The sequence below is a fragment of the Sinocyclocheilus grahami genome, unplaced genomic scaffold (assembly GCF_001515645.1).
Source record: "Sinocyclocheilus grahami isolate Dianchi unplaced genomic scaffold, SAMN03320097.WGS_v1.1 scaffold103.1, whole genome shotgun sequence".
Taxonomy (NCBI): Eukaryota; Metazoa; Chordata; class Actinopteri; order Cypriniformes; family Cyprinidae; genus Sinocyclocheilus; species Sinocyclocheilus grahami.
The window spans coordinates 114,474-129,339 of record NW_015505282.1 but is presented as its reverse complement, the minus strand read 5'-3'; the positions used below and the strand labels follow the sequence as shown (position 1 = coordinate 129,339).

The 14,866-nt window shown below is 36.8% G+C and overlaps 1 protein-coding gene across 2 annotated transcripts in view; it reads left to right on the top strand.

Moving 5' to 3' along the window:
• Positions 1-14,820, top strand: part of ip6k1 (inositol hexakisphosphate kinase 1) — a 63,300-nt gene extending 48,480 nt beyond the window's left edge. For both annotated transcript variants that reach the window (XM_016276494.1, XM_016276495.1), the window contains exons 3-6: positions 7,886-8,090; positions 9,636-9,817; positions 11,240-11,415; positions 13,964-14,820. In XM_016276494.1, coding sequence (XP_016131980.1) covers positions 7,886-8,090; positions 9,636-9,817; positions 11,240-11,415; positions 13,964-14,458 — 1,058 coding nt within the window. In that variant the 3' untranslated portion in view covers positions 14,459-14,820. The remainder of the gene's footprint in view (positions 1-7,885; positions 8,091-9,635; positions 9,818-11,239; positions 11,416-13,963) is intronic.
• Positions 14,821-14,866: the final 46 nt, after the last annotated feature.

Genomic DNA, 14,866 nt, shown 5'->3' with positions numbered 1-14,866 from the left:
GTGTTTAACATTATGTAGGCATATTCTTGGAAACGAGCTGGCAGCAGAAATCACAACAAAACGAAATGTTATTTCATAAGTAAACAATTTAATAATGCAACTGAAAACAAGTTAATTCATATGACAACTAAAAACTAATAAAATTAATGCCGCAATTTCAATATTCATAAGGATGTCGTCAATACGTCAGTTTTGTACGTTAAAATGCTGAAAATACGTATTTGTATGTTTAGAGGCTGAAAAATACGAAATATTGTAAGTTTTAGTGCCTGTAAAAACGTAAGTAAATGTACGTTTTATAGAACCACATTTTACGTAAAATACATACGAATTATCATGAGATCACGTTGGACATAATGTAAGGGCCTGCAGTAACACGGTTTGACCAATGTGGCGCTGTAATTCAGCTCCGCCGAACTAGTAGAGTGTGAGAAATTTTTACAAAACTACAAAGAAAAAAAAATTGCTGTCATGTGTGAAGGCCCCAATATAATCTTGGCGAAGTTCTTTTTCATTCTTCAGTTTGGGGTAAAAAGAAGCAAGCAGCAATTTACTGTAAGCGAACATCCTGAAGCTGCTGAGAGTGGCATTTAGATGAATATGTAAATATGTGCTGTGTGCTTTCCTCTCAATAACAAAATAAAATAAACAAAGGGGTGAGAAAACAGTTCAGAAAGCATCTGATAATCTACTGATTAATCAGTGAAATAATCACTTCTAATAGTCATTAGATTAATCAGTTATCAGTATAGTCCTTTGTTGCAGCCCTGGAAAACATGATCTACGTTGTGACTATGAGGTGCGCAATATTGACCAAAAATTATATTTCCGTATTTTCTGGGAATTTGCTGATAACAATAGCGATATTTTGTTTGTGTCTTGTGTGTTTTTGTGGTGGTACCATGGCTAGATTATTTTTGGCATATTCTTCTTATTCTCTTTTGAAGGTGGTTAAGTCACAGCAGACTGAAATTAACTTTTTCCTACTATAAGAGAGTAGGGCTTGACGATGAACCATATCATATCGAGAGCACAGTCAAATTAATGTTGAAAATGATTATACGCTCTGGGCATACCAGAGCCCTATGGATTAATTTTACAGGTTTAACTTGAAGAAATTATGACAGAAATATTACTGTTGTATACTAAAATGTAGGCCTAGTTCTCTAAGAAATAGGTAATAACAGAATTCTTTTTAAGGAATATCATGCAACCAAGATATTTTTTCATCCATGTTTTAATTTATACATTCTTATTTGACAAAAAAATAAAATGCAGTGTTTTGTTGTAAATTAGTTGTTATATTTTCATTTGATTACATTTTAAAAGATGGATTAAATTAATCAATTGATTAATTATTACCTTTGGTCATATTGCCTAGCCCTACGAGGCAATATTTGCCCTTGTCACTTGTTATTATTTCATATACACACTTCAGAAATTGAGACCCTTGAATTGCAAAATCTCTTCATATTCACCATACCTCACATACCTGCATCTTTCTTATCTTTGTCTTACGATTGTAAGACAAAAAACAGATGCAGCAGTTAAAAGAATTGGTAAATGTTCCTCCATGCTGTATTTATTTTGGGACCTGAATTGTTTGTTTTGTTTTTTTTCCTCGATGCTTATAAGATTATGGTGACATTCTGAGATATGGGATGACATGGAAATGATGTTGTAGTCTTAAAATAGGTTTGCATACTTATAATAAAACTCGGTTAAAGCATGAAATAGAGTCGTTCAGACAGCCCATAACTGGCAGTGTGAGCTGCTATTATTTGTCTGCAGTGGAAATGTGTACGCGTGACACTCAAGTGTTTTTGCATCTGTCCTGTGTTCACCCTCACCACCCCCCAAAACATCTCACGTTCTAGATTCACAGCATGCCTTCCATATGAACCGCTTCTCCCTGTGAGTTTTGATGGGGCTAAATGCATGCTGGACATCTGTAACTTCCATTGACTATTTCAGACCTTGCTAGAGTAACATCGAAGCTTGTTATTTTTTTCTCATCTAGTCACAGCAAGGATTATAAATAGACCTGTCCTTATGAATCACATGGTATTGTTTTCAAATGTCAACAGAGTGGGATGAGCACAAACTCTAAAGATGAGTGTTATAAGTGTTTCAGAAGTTTTAGGGCTTGCAAAATCATATCACCTCTTCAGCTAGCCTTCAATCACAGCTATTGCTAGTAAACAAAAAGCTTTTCAGAAGGAAACATATATAACACTTATAACAATTCTACAGTTTGCACAAAGCATTCATCTTCTTAAGCAGTAAGAGTGGGCCTTGTTTTATAGAATAAATGTGTGTGCTTTATTAATTTAGTCAGATTGTATTTAATTGTAACTTACTGTATAATTGTGTTCATCAATGCTGAAATTCAGGTAATGTTTTAAAACTAAATATTTTTTTGCTAATGTAATTAGTAGGGGTGTGCCATATCATACCGTCCACGATAATACCGGTATAAATTTGTATATGATAAAAAAGTGTCATATCGTGATATCAATGATATAGCAACGTGATGACGTATGGCGGATATACTTTCCCTAGCGCGCACAACAACAACGCCACAAACCCAATAGGTGTGTTCGACTTGAAGCTGGATTTTATGTTTCTAAATGAAACATGGCTAGAAGACAGCTGCAGTGCAACGGTCCTCAATGAAACAGCCCCTCCTAACTTCACTTTCATGAGTGTTTGCAGGACTGTTAGGAGAGGTGGAGGTGTAGCTGCTCTATTTAAATATGTCTATCAATGCAAGCAAGTGTCATTTGGTCAGTACTTGTCTTTTGAATATCTAGGGATTGTGTTGAAAGGTGCTCCACGCATTCTGTTTATCATTATTTACAGGCCTCCAAAATACTCTCCAGCCTTTGTTGAAGAGTTCACAGAAATGCTATCAATGATTTCCTCAGAGTTTGACTGTTTTGCTATTGCAGGGGATTTTAATATTCACATAGATAATGCAGAAAACAAAACTGCAAAAGAAATTATAACTGTTTTAAATACTTTTGACCTATTCTGACTAGAACCAGAAAATCTGAGCCTATTACACCAGTCCTCAGGTCCTTACACTGGCTTCCAGTTATATTTAGGATTGATTTAAGTACTTTTACTCGTTTATAAATCCCTCAATGGCCTAGGACCTAAATATATAGCAGATATGCTCACTGAATATAAACCTAACAGACCACTCAGATCATTAGGATCGAGTCAGTTAGAAATACCAAGGGTTCACACAAAACAAGGGGAATGTGCTTTTAGTTATTATGCCACCCGCAGTTGGAATCAGCTTCCAGAAGAGATCAGATGTGCTAAAACATTAGTCACATTTAAATGCAGACTCAAAACTCATCTGTTTAGCTGTGCATTTATTGAATGAGCACTGTGCGATGTCCGAACTGATTGCACTATATTATATGTATAATCGTTTTCTTAAATTCATTTTAAACCTCTTAAATAAATTTTTTTTTTAATAATTTTCAAAGTTTTTAAATTCCTTGTTTTATTGTTGTGATTATTGTTTTTATTTTATTTTATGTAAAGCACTTTGAATTACCATTGTGTATGAAATGTGCTATACAAATAAACTTGCCTTGCCTTGCCTTGCCTTGCCTTGAAGCAGCGCTGCGCAGACTGATCGGTGTATGAAATCAAAGTATTGCGAGAACGGTTCTAGAGCATATTCGAGCGCACACTCTTACCTTCAAAAATAGGCGAGGTGCATATCTTTAGCGAAGCGGCGTGGAGAGCTTCTGAAACGTGCCGCGGCTCCGCTGGTGTAAACACAAGCATTGACTAGAGTGGCCACGTCGGAGCCTGTAAAGGCCCGGGTATACTTCACTTTCCGCGTTCCGTCTCGCGCACAGCCACGTCCGCACAGCTTTCAAAGTATACTCAACCGCGGACTAACGAGCTCGACACATATGCACAGTACCACCTACTCTTGTCTCAACATTCACCTCACGCATGCACTGTTGTACGCGCACGGTCCGCACGGTCTCAAAAAATTGCCTGCACGTGGACGGGGTGCGCGGCTCTCTGTGAGCCCTCCTGATGACGAAAATGCCGTAATGCGGACGGTGCGCTGACGCGGACGGCCAAAGTACTTTGGCCTTAATGCACCGCAAAGGATGGAAAATGCTCTTCATTTTGTTTGCACTAATAAATGCTGCTGGGTGCCAGCTGCAATCACCAATAAAACGTTGTTTCATGTTTTTTTTCTATATTGTCATAAATATCGTTATCGCAGATATTCTTGAAATATCGTGATATAGTTTTAAGGCTACATTGTCCACCCCTAGTAATTAGGGCCCTGTGTTTTATTTTTTCCCAGGTTCCATTTTATGTTTTTCTCAAATTCTGTTTTAATGGTTTAATTTTATTTTATTAATCTTTTTCAGCAATTTATTAAAATTTTATAATCATTAAAATTTTACAATGAAATAGTTTATTTTTACAATAATTGAACCCTATGAACTTATTTTTTCATAATTTCTATATTGTCTCTTAATTTTTCTGGATTTAGAATTTAATACAAATTTATTATCATGGTGGTACTCCAAATGAAGACATAAAGCATGTAAAAAATGCAATGTAATTAACATTTTACAATGTAATGAAATGAAAATGTAAAATTAAACATGGAATAAAATGTGTGATACTCCTTAAAAATGAATGTGTTTTAATGTGTTTATTATTATATATAGAAGTGCAATGCTATATATTTCTGTTATAATTTCTTCAAGTTAAACCAGACCTTAATTTTGGTGGGTTGTAGTGAAGACCATTGAGTTTCTGTGTATCTGACAATAGTTTAATCAAATTAAATGATGAAATGCTGGTGAAGTGACTCTCCGAGCAGCTCTGGAGATGAATTTTGTGTGTTCATATAGTGAGACAGAAGACACTGAAAACATCACAAACATCAGGCATACTTGAGTATGTGTAGTAGATGAAATATGTGCTGCTCATTCACTGAGAAACGCAGAACATGCAGACTTTAAATTTAAATAGCAGTCTTTTTACTTTTGAGTTATGCATTCAAAATTCGCCTAATTCCGTGACATTCCGCATTATACAGTAAATTAAATTTTTATGACTGGGTTCCGTGATTCTGTCCACGTTTTCTCCATTGCATAAATTAGCTTTCAGTTAATCAGAGAGATATATCTGATTTAAAATGATCCACTCTATTCTTCCTAATACCTCATTCATGGTATCCTTCCATAGGTTTTATTCCCTATTGGGCTGGGTCTTTAAGTGTTAACAAGAAGTTGTCCATCAATCTTTTTTTTCAGCATTAACATACTCTAACATTGTATCTTCTGCCATGGCAGCCTAATATCTGTCTGTGCACGGTGTTATGTGTTAACAAACTGTAATTTGTCTCACCTGACAACACTGTAGCACCTAACCAATTAATACTAGCACTTACCTATTCTATTCTATTCGGTTTGGTCAAATTATTATTATTAGGGCCCAAGCCTGAAAGGCGCAGGGCCCTATTGATCCCCTAAGGATTATTATTAGGGCCCAAGCCAGAAAGGCGCAGGGCCCTATTGATCCCCTAAGGATTATTATTAGGGCCCAAGCCAGAAAGGCGCAGGGCCCTATTGATCCCCTAAGGATTATTATTAGGGCCCAAGCCAGAAAGGCACAGGGCCCTATTGTTTTCCTAAGGATTCGAGAGAGAAACTTTTAAACATATCTTTAATCACCAGAAAAAAAAAATCTGTTTTTTTTTTTTATTACTGCTTAAGAACTCTCTTAGGCCTTATCCTTTTCTGTCAGTTTTAGGGACAAAACAATCCTAATACCACTTAATTTGTAGGGCACCGACAACATAATTTGGTAACACTTTATCATAACTGCACGCTATGAATCATTAGGCAAGCATTAGTAAACAGTCAGTTAATCCTTTCTAAAGCATTGTCCTAACATTAATAGTCATTAGTAAGCAGTTTATAAATACAGCTATAAATGCCTTGTTCTTGATTTATAAGCATATCTATTACAAAGGAGATTTAAATGCTCAGTTATCTTCCTAACAGAGAAAATAAACAAACACAACACAGAGGGAAACATAACTCAGAAATATTTATTTCAAGATGCAAAAAAATAAATAAAAAGAAACTGTACACTTGATTTTTTTTCTATGAAATTGCAGAGGTTTATTTTTCATTTTTTTATCAAGTGAACAGTTGTACGGTATCATTTGTTCAATTTTGAAAAAATATTGTTGTGTTCTGTATCCCTCTGTGTTTGTGTTTGATTAACTTTTCTGTTTGGAAGATTAATGAGATTTTATATCTCCTTTGTAAATGCTTTACAAGGTATGAACAATCCTCACTTTAGATGAGCTCACAATAATAGATGGCTGGCAGCTTCTAAATGTTTTATAACTACCTGACCTTATCATGAATTACAGCAGGAATATGTTAATAAAGCATTTATCAACACACTGAGCAACTATTATGATGTGTTTAACAACCCTTTAATTGCCGTATCCCTTAAAACCAGACTGCCAGACGGTTAGTGTAAATGCATGTGCTCGCTGTGCACCGTTCTCCTGATGCCTCCGGGGTGGCGTTTGCACTGATGGCTTGGGCCCGCCATCGCTGCTTGCAGCTATATTTTTTTTTAAACTTGCAATGTGCACTGTGTTCGACTAACTGAGATTTGTCACAGCACTTGTATACTGTTGCTCTCTTGTTGCTGTGATTGCTTCTATTGTTCTCCTCATTTGTTAGTCGCTTTGGATAAGAGCGTCTGCTAAATGACTAAATGTAAATGTAAAGGAAAATGTAAATGATTTATAAATATATCCTTTTAAACATTTATAAATTAAATATGTAATTTTTGGCTTACTTAACGCCCTGTCTCTAGTCGTTGTGGGCGTCACAGATGAGTTGCTTCTGCCTAAAAGATATGTCTTTAAAAGCAGCCAGAATATAGAAAAACGTATAACCTAATTATGCGTAATATGAAAGGCAGATGCCTGAAAGAAACTCCAGAGCCTGCAGATCAGCCCGGGTGTGCAGCACAAGTCTTCTCAAGGCTGCTGATGTGGATCTGTAAAGCCTATTAAACAGAGCTCTTCCTGAATTAGCTCATTAGCATCATCACAGTCTTCATTCATGAGCTCGCATTGCTGGGCTGACATCACTGAGGACGCATCACGGAACTAAAAATGAGCGTCAGCACAGAGGCATGATAGGATTATTCAGCCCTTCCCACTAGCTGCTGTTCTGTCCTTCCCACACATGTGCATCTGTCTGAGCTTCTTTATAACTCATACCACATATACTGTTCAAACGTTTGATCTTCTTCATTATATTAGTGTTCTGAAGTTATATTCCATGCATAATGTTCACTATACATTTTGACTTTCTCTTTACCCAAATTAGTTTTGTCATAAGTTCAGGTACCAATGTGTCAGAGCATGGGCCTGAAGTTGAAACTTGAATTTGGATTGGTACGGCATAATGATTGGACTTGGCAGAATGTACAGAATGGAATTTAAACACTCAAAAGAGGAGTGCTGAAATAATATTTACTATTCAGTTTTTGGTAATGAATTATCATCAGTAATTGTGTGTTGATTTGTCATAAAATTGCATGACTGTGGCTCTGCACTTTAAAAACAACTGCCAATTTAAAGGGCTTGAATGCACAAGAAGTAAAAAATGACACATTGTTATTAATGTAGAATCACTATTGAAACAATAATTTAGTCCATAATCTGAAATAGATTGAGTCTTGAGTCATAATGTGCAATTCATATGAACAATGAAAAGTTTTTTTTTTATTACATCTTTTTCTTTATTGGATCCTTAGCATACACAAGTTCTAAGTAGTGTTGATGTTGCAGGTATGGTGCTGGTGTGTTTTGAGGGTGACTCTGATGGCTATATCAATCTGGTGGCATATCCATATGAAGAGAGCGAGGGGCTGGACCATGAAGAGCTGTCCGAAAGAGATCAACCTCGCCGAAAACACTCTCGCCGTAGCCTCCACCGCTCCAGCAGCGAGCACAAAGAGGACAGACCTGCTCACGACGGCGACAGCAACGACAAGTGAGTGAATGCTGGTCCGTATACTGGTCATTTGTGTAACAGAAGCCACTGCTGATGACAAGATGGAATCATTTTCTTAGCTACAGTCAGTCTGTATGAAATAGATAACCATTCTTTGGACTGAAGATCTTTGGATCAAGAATTGTTGTCATTGGCTCTGGTATTTAAACACAATTATCAACCTTAGCAAAGAAATGGAAAATTTCGGACCAGAAAATAAGATGTCCCAGGGTACCCTCAGCACCTTTACACTTATCACATATGGGGTAGGATCAAAATTGTTAAGCTTTGTTTATTTACTATTCATTTTTTACTACTTATTTACGTTATGTTGTCTGATTTACTTTACGTTACGTTGTCTCAGATTACTAGGGGTGTGCCTCAGGGCTCAGCTTTGGGCCCTCTTCTGTATATTATTTATCTATTGCCTTTAAGGCAAATCTTCCATAAATTTGGTATAAATTTTCATTATGCTGATGGCACCCAGCTCAAAATCATTAAGCTTTGTTTATTACAGTTTTTACTCATTTACGTTACATTGTCTGATTTAATTGTTGGATACAGTTGCAAACAGTGTTATGTTAGTGTCAAATTATTATTATAATTTTTATTATTAATTTTGAATCCCTTTTTATTTTTTAAGTCTTAGTCATTTTATTGTGTTTTTTGTCACTTTTAGTTTATATATACTGTATATGTATATATATATTTATGTTTTTAATTTTACTTTTACTTTCGCTTTTACTTTTTATTTTTATTTTTTGCAACCCTGGTTGCAAAGGTCAAGACCTCAGAGGTGGAACAGAACAAAATACATAAATTTCATATTTGAACCTCTAATTCTTATATAAATGTAACCTCAAGTATATAAATGTACCTCAAGGTGAACCCTATTCATGAAACATGGCAAAACAAATATTCAGAGAATGGGTTTTTCCAAACTCATTAATTATGAATCAGCATCAAGCTGAGCTCAGATTATATCCACCTTTTTCTTGTCATAAAAATGGGTGCGGCCATTTTCTATGGGTCTGGCTTCCGGTCTCATCTGCGTCCACTCCGTCCAGCTATTTTTAGCTGAACAAAACAGTTCGTTTTGCTGCTTGATATTGAAAGTTGGTGTGTCTTATCGTATTATTTTAATGTATTATCTTAATTATGAACACACTGGGTTGTAGTGCAAACAGTTTTACCATTTACTGCACGTTGTTATTCTCCTCGTTATTTACCTATAGCGGCTAATGAACCGGAAGTCTCACCCATAGGCTTACTTCCGCGTTGAAGAAAAAGGTGGATATTCCTTGGATTTTATGGCTTAGCAGTGAGAAGTTACTGAAATTGAACTGATTGCATTGGAAATGTGTTGTCTGTGATAATAACAAAAATAGTGCTTCTTAACAAGTAAATCTGTCTGAATCAAACTTGTGTATTTGTCAAGCAAACATTCCCATATAAAATACATTCATTTTAAGAATTTCACAATAACAAAACATTCTCAACAGTCACACTTACACTGCATTATTGGTAATAAGTGTGTCTGTGTAGTCTGCAGGAGTTGAAGAGTCCTCGTCTGAACCTACAGATGCATTCAGATGTGCCCTTCCAGATGCTAGACAGCAATAGCGGCCTGAGCTCAGAAAAGATCAGCCACAACCCCTGGAGTCTGCGCTGCCACAAACAACAGCTCAGTCGCATGCGCTCTGACTCCAAAGACAGAAAACTCTACAGTATCCTGCTCTAAAACAGCACAGTTTATTCAGAAACTTTGGTTTGTAGTGTGTAGTTGATGGAGAAATTCAGTTTTACTTTCTGGAAAGCAGTCAACTATATTAAATTGCTTGAAACTGCTTGCTGAAATTGTAATTGCAGTAATACGCTACCTGACTGAATAGTCTTCTTTTTATATTAAATAATTTAGAGAGGGCCTAATTACTTTCGCCTGTGGCATAAAATGGGAGAGAGGTCCCCACTTCAATACGAAATTACTTGAAAACGAAAAACACAAGTTATTGTTGAAACAAGGACCAAATCCTAAAAGTTATTCAGTAGCTTGTTAACCTTAACTTCATGCATCAACACTACAAATCATGCATGATGTAAATCTTTTTGCAATTAGCAGCCACTCTTCTGCTTTCGTGGTTCCATGATTCATATGTCATCAGGGCTTGCATTTTCTAGAAAATGCAGTTGAGCGTAGAAGTAATGAAACATAGACTTGTGGGTTGTTTCTCAAAAGCATTGTAACATCTGATTAAATATGATGAAGTACGTATATATGTAAATATGTAATTCACCACAGCTGTAAAGTGCTGCAAAATCAAAAATAATATGGTAAAATGCTTGAAAAGTGCTTAAATTTGACATCTAAAGAAAGGTGTAAGAAACTGTATAGTGATATGTGTACAACATTATAGCCAATAGTGGAAAGACTGCTATTATTACCTTTTTTTGTCTTGTAAAGACAAACGTTATCCCAAAAACTTGAGGCAGGCAAGAGTAAATTTTTATGCCATGCACAAATATTCCAGAGTAATTTGGCATCAAAGAAAGGAGGAAAGTCTTTCTTTCAGTAGAGTGATAATTTTTTCCACAAGCTGAGCAACAGGAAACAGATGTTCATGTTTTTAGGACTCTAATTGGAATTTCTCCAAAATCCTCATTAATCATAAATTATTTAGTTTGCTTCTCAAAAGAGAGAACTGTTTGTTTCTATGAGAGGCTTTGGCTAGAAATGATTGGCAGGCAGATTGTGATAACATTGTCAAGCTCGTCAAAGTTAATGGTCTTATGGGAAACACACACTCTTCTTTTCGATGGCTTTGTCCAGTAATACGAGGGATTGTCCGGATAATTAAATCTTCAGCTATCATTTATCATTTAGCAAAAATAAAGCTGTAAGTTTAATTGCTTCAAAAACAGCACTGTTACCACCGCACTGCTAAGAAATATAATGTAGCTTTTCTGTTTGAAACCTGTTTTACTGATAAAAGTTGACTGGAACTACTGTGCCTTAAACGGTTCTAACACATCCATTCCAGGCAATCGGAATTGAGTATTCAGACAGACATTGATGTAAATCCATATAAAAAAGCCTTGTGCATGTATGTTTCCTCTGTTGTCTATGATTCTTGACCATAAACCTCCACCAGAATTTCTGCTGCTGGAGAACGTAGTCCATCATTTCGTCTACCCCTGCATCCTGGACTTGAAGATGGGCACCCGGCAGCACGGTGACGACGCGTCAGAGGAGAAAGCTGCCCGCCAGATGAAGAAGTGCGAGCAGAGCACGTCTGCCACATTAGGAGTGCGTGTGTGCGGCATGCAGGTGTGTATGGCTTTAACCCAAGACACGCTTAGTGGAGCAACAGCAATGACTGATGTTTTTACACTGATGAAGTGTGAACTGCCTTTGTTTGTTTTTTATTTTGTATTGTTCTCTGAGGTCCACTTATAATTTTATCAAGATTTTTAAATAAAAAAACATAAGTTAGAAGTAATATTTTCTGCCCTCATCAGAATGCTCTGTTTGAATAGGCTTGGACAGATTTGGGTATAATGCATTACTGTCCATAGAATCTTTCCATTGTATTGTACAAAAGACTCTTTTTAGTGGAAAAAGGTTCTTCAGATTTAACATTTTCTTCACATTTAGAAAAAAAGGGTTATTATAAGAACTGTTCACTGAAAACTTCTGTTGAGAGCCCAAAATAGTACATTTATGGCATCAGTGCAGGAACCCCTTTTGGAAGCGGTATTTTTAAGAGTGTAGTTAGTTAACCTCAGCCTCTTGTAGGTGGCTCAGTTTGGAAAAACTAAAATAGGACAGGAATCCCTTACATTGGCATGAAAACTAATTTCAGCGTAGTCATTTGTATGAAAATTAAGTGCGTTTATGCTTGAAACAAGAAGATGAATAAAATCTGCAAATTGAGTAAGAAAAACAGACTTGTTTTTGCTTTGAATTTTATTTATTTATTATCTTTTATTAAGTTTATTTTTCTTACCCCACTGGCAGATATTTGCTCACATAATAGTCAGCATTTATGATTTTTGTCATAGCACTAGGTGATGCAACATAATCAATGTTAAAAAATATGGTTGTGTTTGGAGAAAACAAGAGATTTGAAGCCAACAAGTAATGTTTCACTTTTATCAGCACTAAGTGTAATAAAGCAGGTGTCCAGCCAGGGCCTGAGATTGTGTACACACACAGATGGATAAATGACAAATACTATAAGTGTCCATGATAAAAAAATGGAAAGAATTAAGGGAAAAAATTAAGAAAAAAAATGGAAAAAATTAAGAAACCTCATGTGCCAGGTTTTATTATTAACATATTGAAATATATACCAAATATATAGCCTTTCAATTTCATTACCATCTTTACAAGACGGGAACTTTGGAATAATGTCATACTGTATTGTAAATATGGATGTAACTTATATTGCAGTGAATTCTAAACAGCAGAGAGCTGTCATTCTTGTTTTGTAAAGAAACGTTCTGTAATGCCACGTGTTGTTAGTGTTTCTTAGGTCTTTGTTTTACGAGTGACAAGAGTGTATTTGTTTGGTGACAGCCTTTGCTAGTGAGGCATGTATGAAGTGTTTTGGTAGTTTTAGTGCATTTTGGATGGGAAATTAAGTGCTGTGCCAAGCTGAAAAAGTGATCAAAGTACTGCTAAATGTGTCTCAGCAATGGTTAAAAAAAACTGTAATAACTGCAATGTAAATGTCATGTAGTGTAACTATCAAGTTACAAGTAATCATATCTTTTTATTTTATTGCTTTGCTTTTACACAGTTTAATTTAGGGAGCAGTTCTCGCTATTAACTTGTCTCTTTCTAGCATGCATTTTTTTTCTCACATGCTGTATGCAAGCCTGCAGGTGCAATGAAAACACATCGATTGAGAACGTGACTGATATCGATATATAGACCTGTATAGGAATGGCAGAAAATTTCTTCAGTCTTTTTCAAAACTGAGGTGTGAACAATAGGGACTAAAAAGGGGATTTGATTTCTGTCCATAGATTGATCAAAGCGAATCTGGGTAAAGACACAGTTTGGAAGGTGGATTCTTTTTGCACTCTCTTCTTAATAACATTTTGTTGTTTTTTTATCAAAAGTTATATAAAAGAAGCACTCAAACGGAATATTTCTGAGTGTCAAATTCCTTTTTGTGATGTCAAACCTGTGATAAACTCTTATATTAATGACATGTGGCAGATGGAATGGGATACATGTCATGAAAATAAGCTATATGAAACAAATCCTGATGTAAGCATTTTTTTTTTACCAATTTAAAATCTAGGTATGATCAAGTTGTTTTAAGTTCAAGTTGTGTCTTTTAGGTCATACAAGACTTACACATGGATATTTATTAAAAGGTGAAGAACCACCATCATGCCTTACTTGCCAAACTAAAATGACTGAGAAGCATATTTTATTGGATTGTACTGTTTTTAATGTGAATAGACAACAGTTTTATTCAGAGGTGTGTCTAACTGATTTATTTAAAAATGTATCACCTGAATGTATTTTAGAATTTTTGTCTAGTGTACATTTTAGTGTACCTTTTGTTAATTGTATACCTTGTATAATTTATTCAGAGATCGCCATGAAAATAGCCTTGATGCTGGCATGGCGATAAAAAGTGAATAAATAAATAAATCAAAAGTTACATTGAGTAGCCTCAGTGGCCGAAAGAAAGAGCCAAAGAAAGGATTGAACACAGCATGATCAGGCCTTGACCGAATTTAACAGGCGATTTATTTCCTCTAAATTACAACCCACATTGGCAGTCTTTCCGTCTTTCCTCACATGTGGGTTTTCCCAATCATTCAAGCCCCCCGTGTCTCCTGTGTTTGCTCTCCAGGTCTACCAGATGGACACCGGTCACTATTTATGCAGGAACAAGTACTACGGCCGCAGTCTTTCTATCGAGGGATTTCGACACGCACTCTTTCAGTTCATGCACAACGGGACACAGCTGCGCAAAGACCTTTTCGAGCCCATCCTGAGCAAACTGTGCAGCCTGAAGGCTGTGCTGGAGCGCCAGGCCTCGTACCGCTTCTACTCCAGCTCGCTGCTCATCATATACGAGGGCAAGGACCCCGAGTCTGTGGACGCTGGCTGGCAGAGGGCCTCTGAGCTGGAGAGGCTGGGCTGTGTGGAGAGCCCGCCGGCCTCGGAGCCCCACACGCCTCCGCAGATGCTGAGCGTGGATGTGCGCATGATCGACTTCGCCCACAGCACCTTCAAAGGCTTCCGCGATGACCAAACCGTCCACGATGGGCCTGACCGCGGATACGTGTTCGGACTGGAGAGCCTCGTCGACATTTTGCAGGAAATCCGTGACGAGAACCAGTAGCTCCAGCCAGCAGCTTTTCATAGAGAAACAAAGATGTTTGTCAAGATTGCACATTGACACAAACCTGAAGGTGTGTTTGAACCGTGAGGGATTGGTGTACACAAGAAATGGAGGTGACCTCTACCCATAAAGGGTCTTGTCTCTTTGCTGTCAGGAAAGAAATGGCTCAACAGAAGACGGTTTCAGTTTGTTTGTTACATGGATTCATCGCCACCATGTGGCCCACTGAAGCACTGCAGGAATGAACCATGAACTCAGGCCGCGTCAGCTGTCAGGGTTTCTCTTAAGAGTGTGGCATTGCTAAAGAGAGAGAATGTGTGTGTGTGTGTGTGTGTGTGTGTGTGTGTGTGTGTGTGTGTGTGAGTGTGAGAGAGTGAGTGAGAGAGTGAGTGTGAGAGCGTGTGCGTG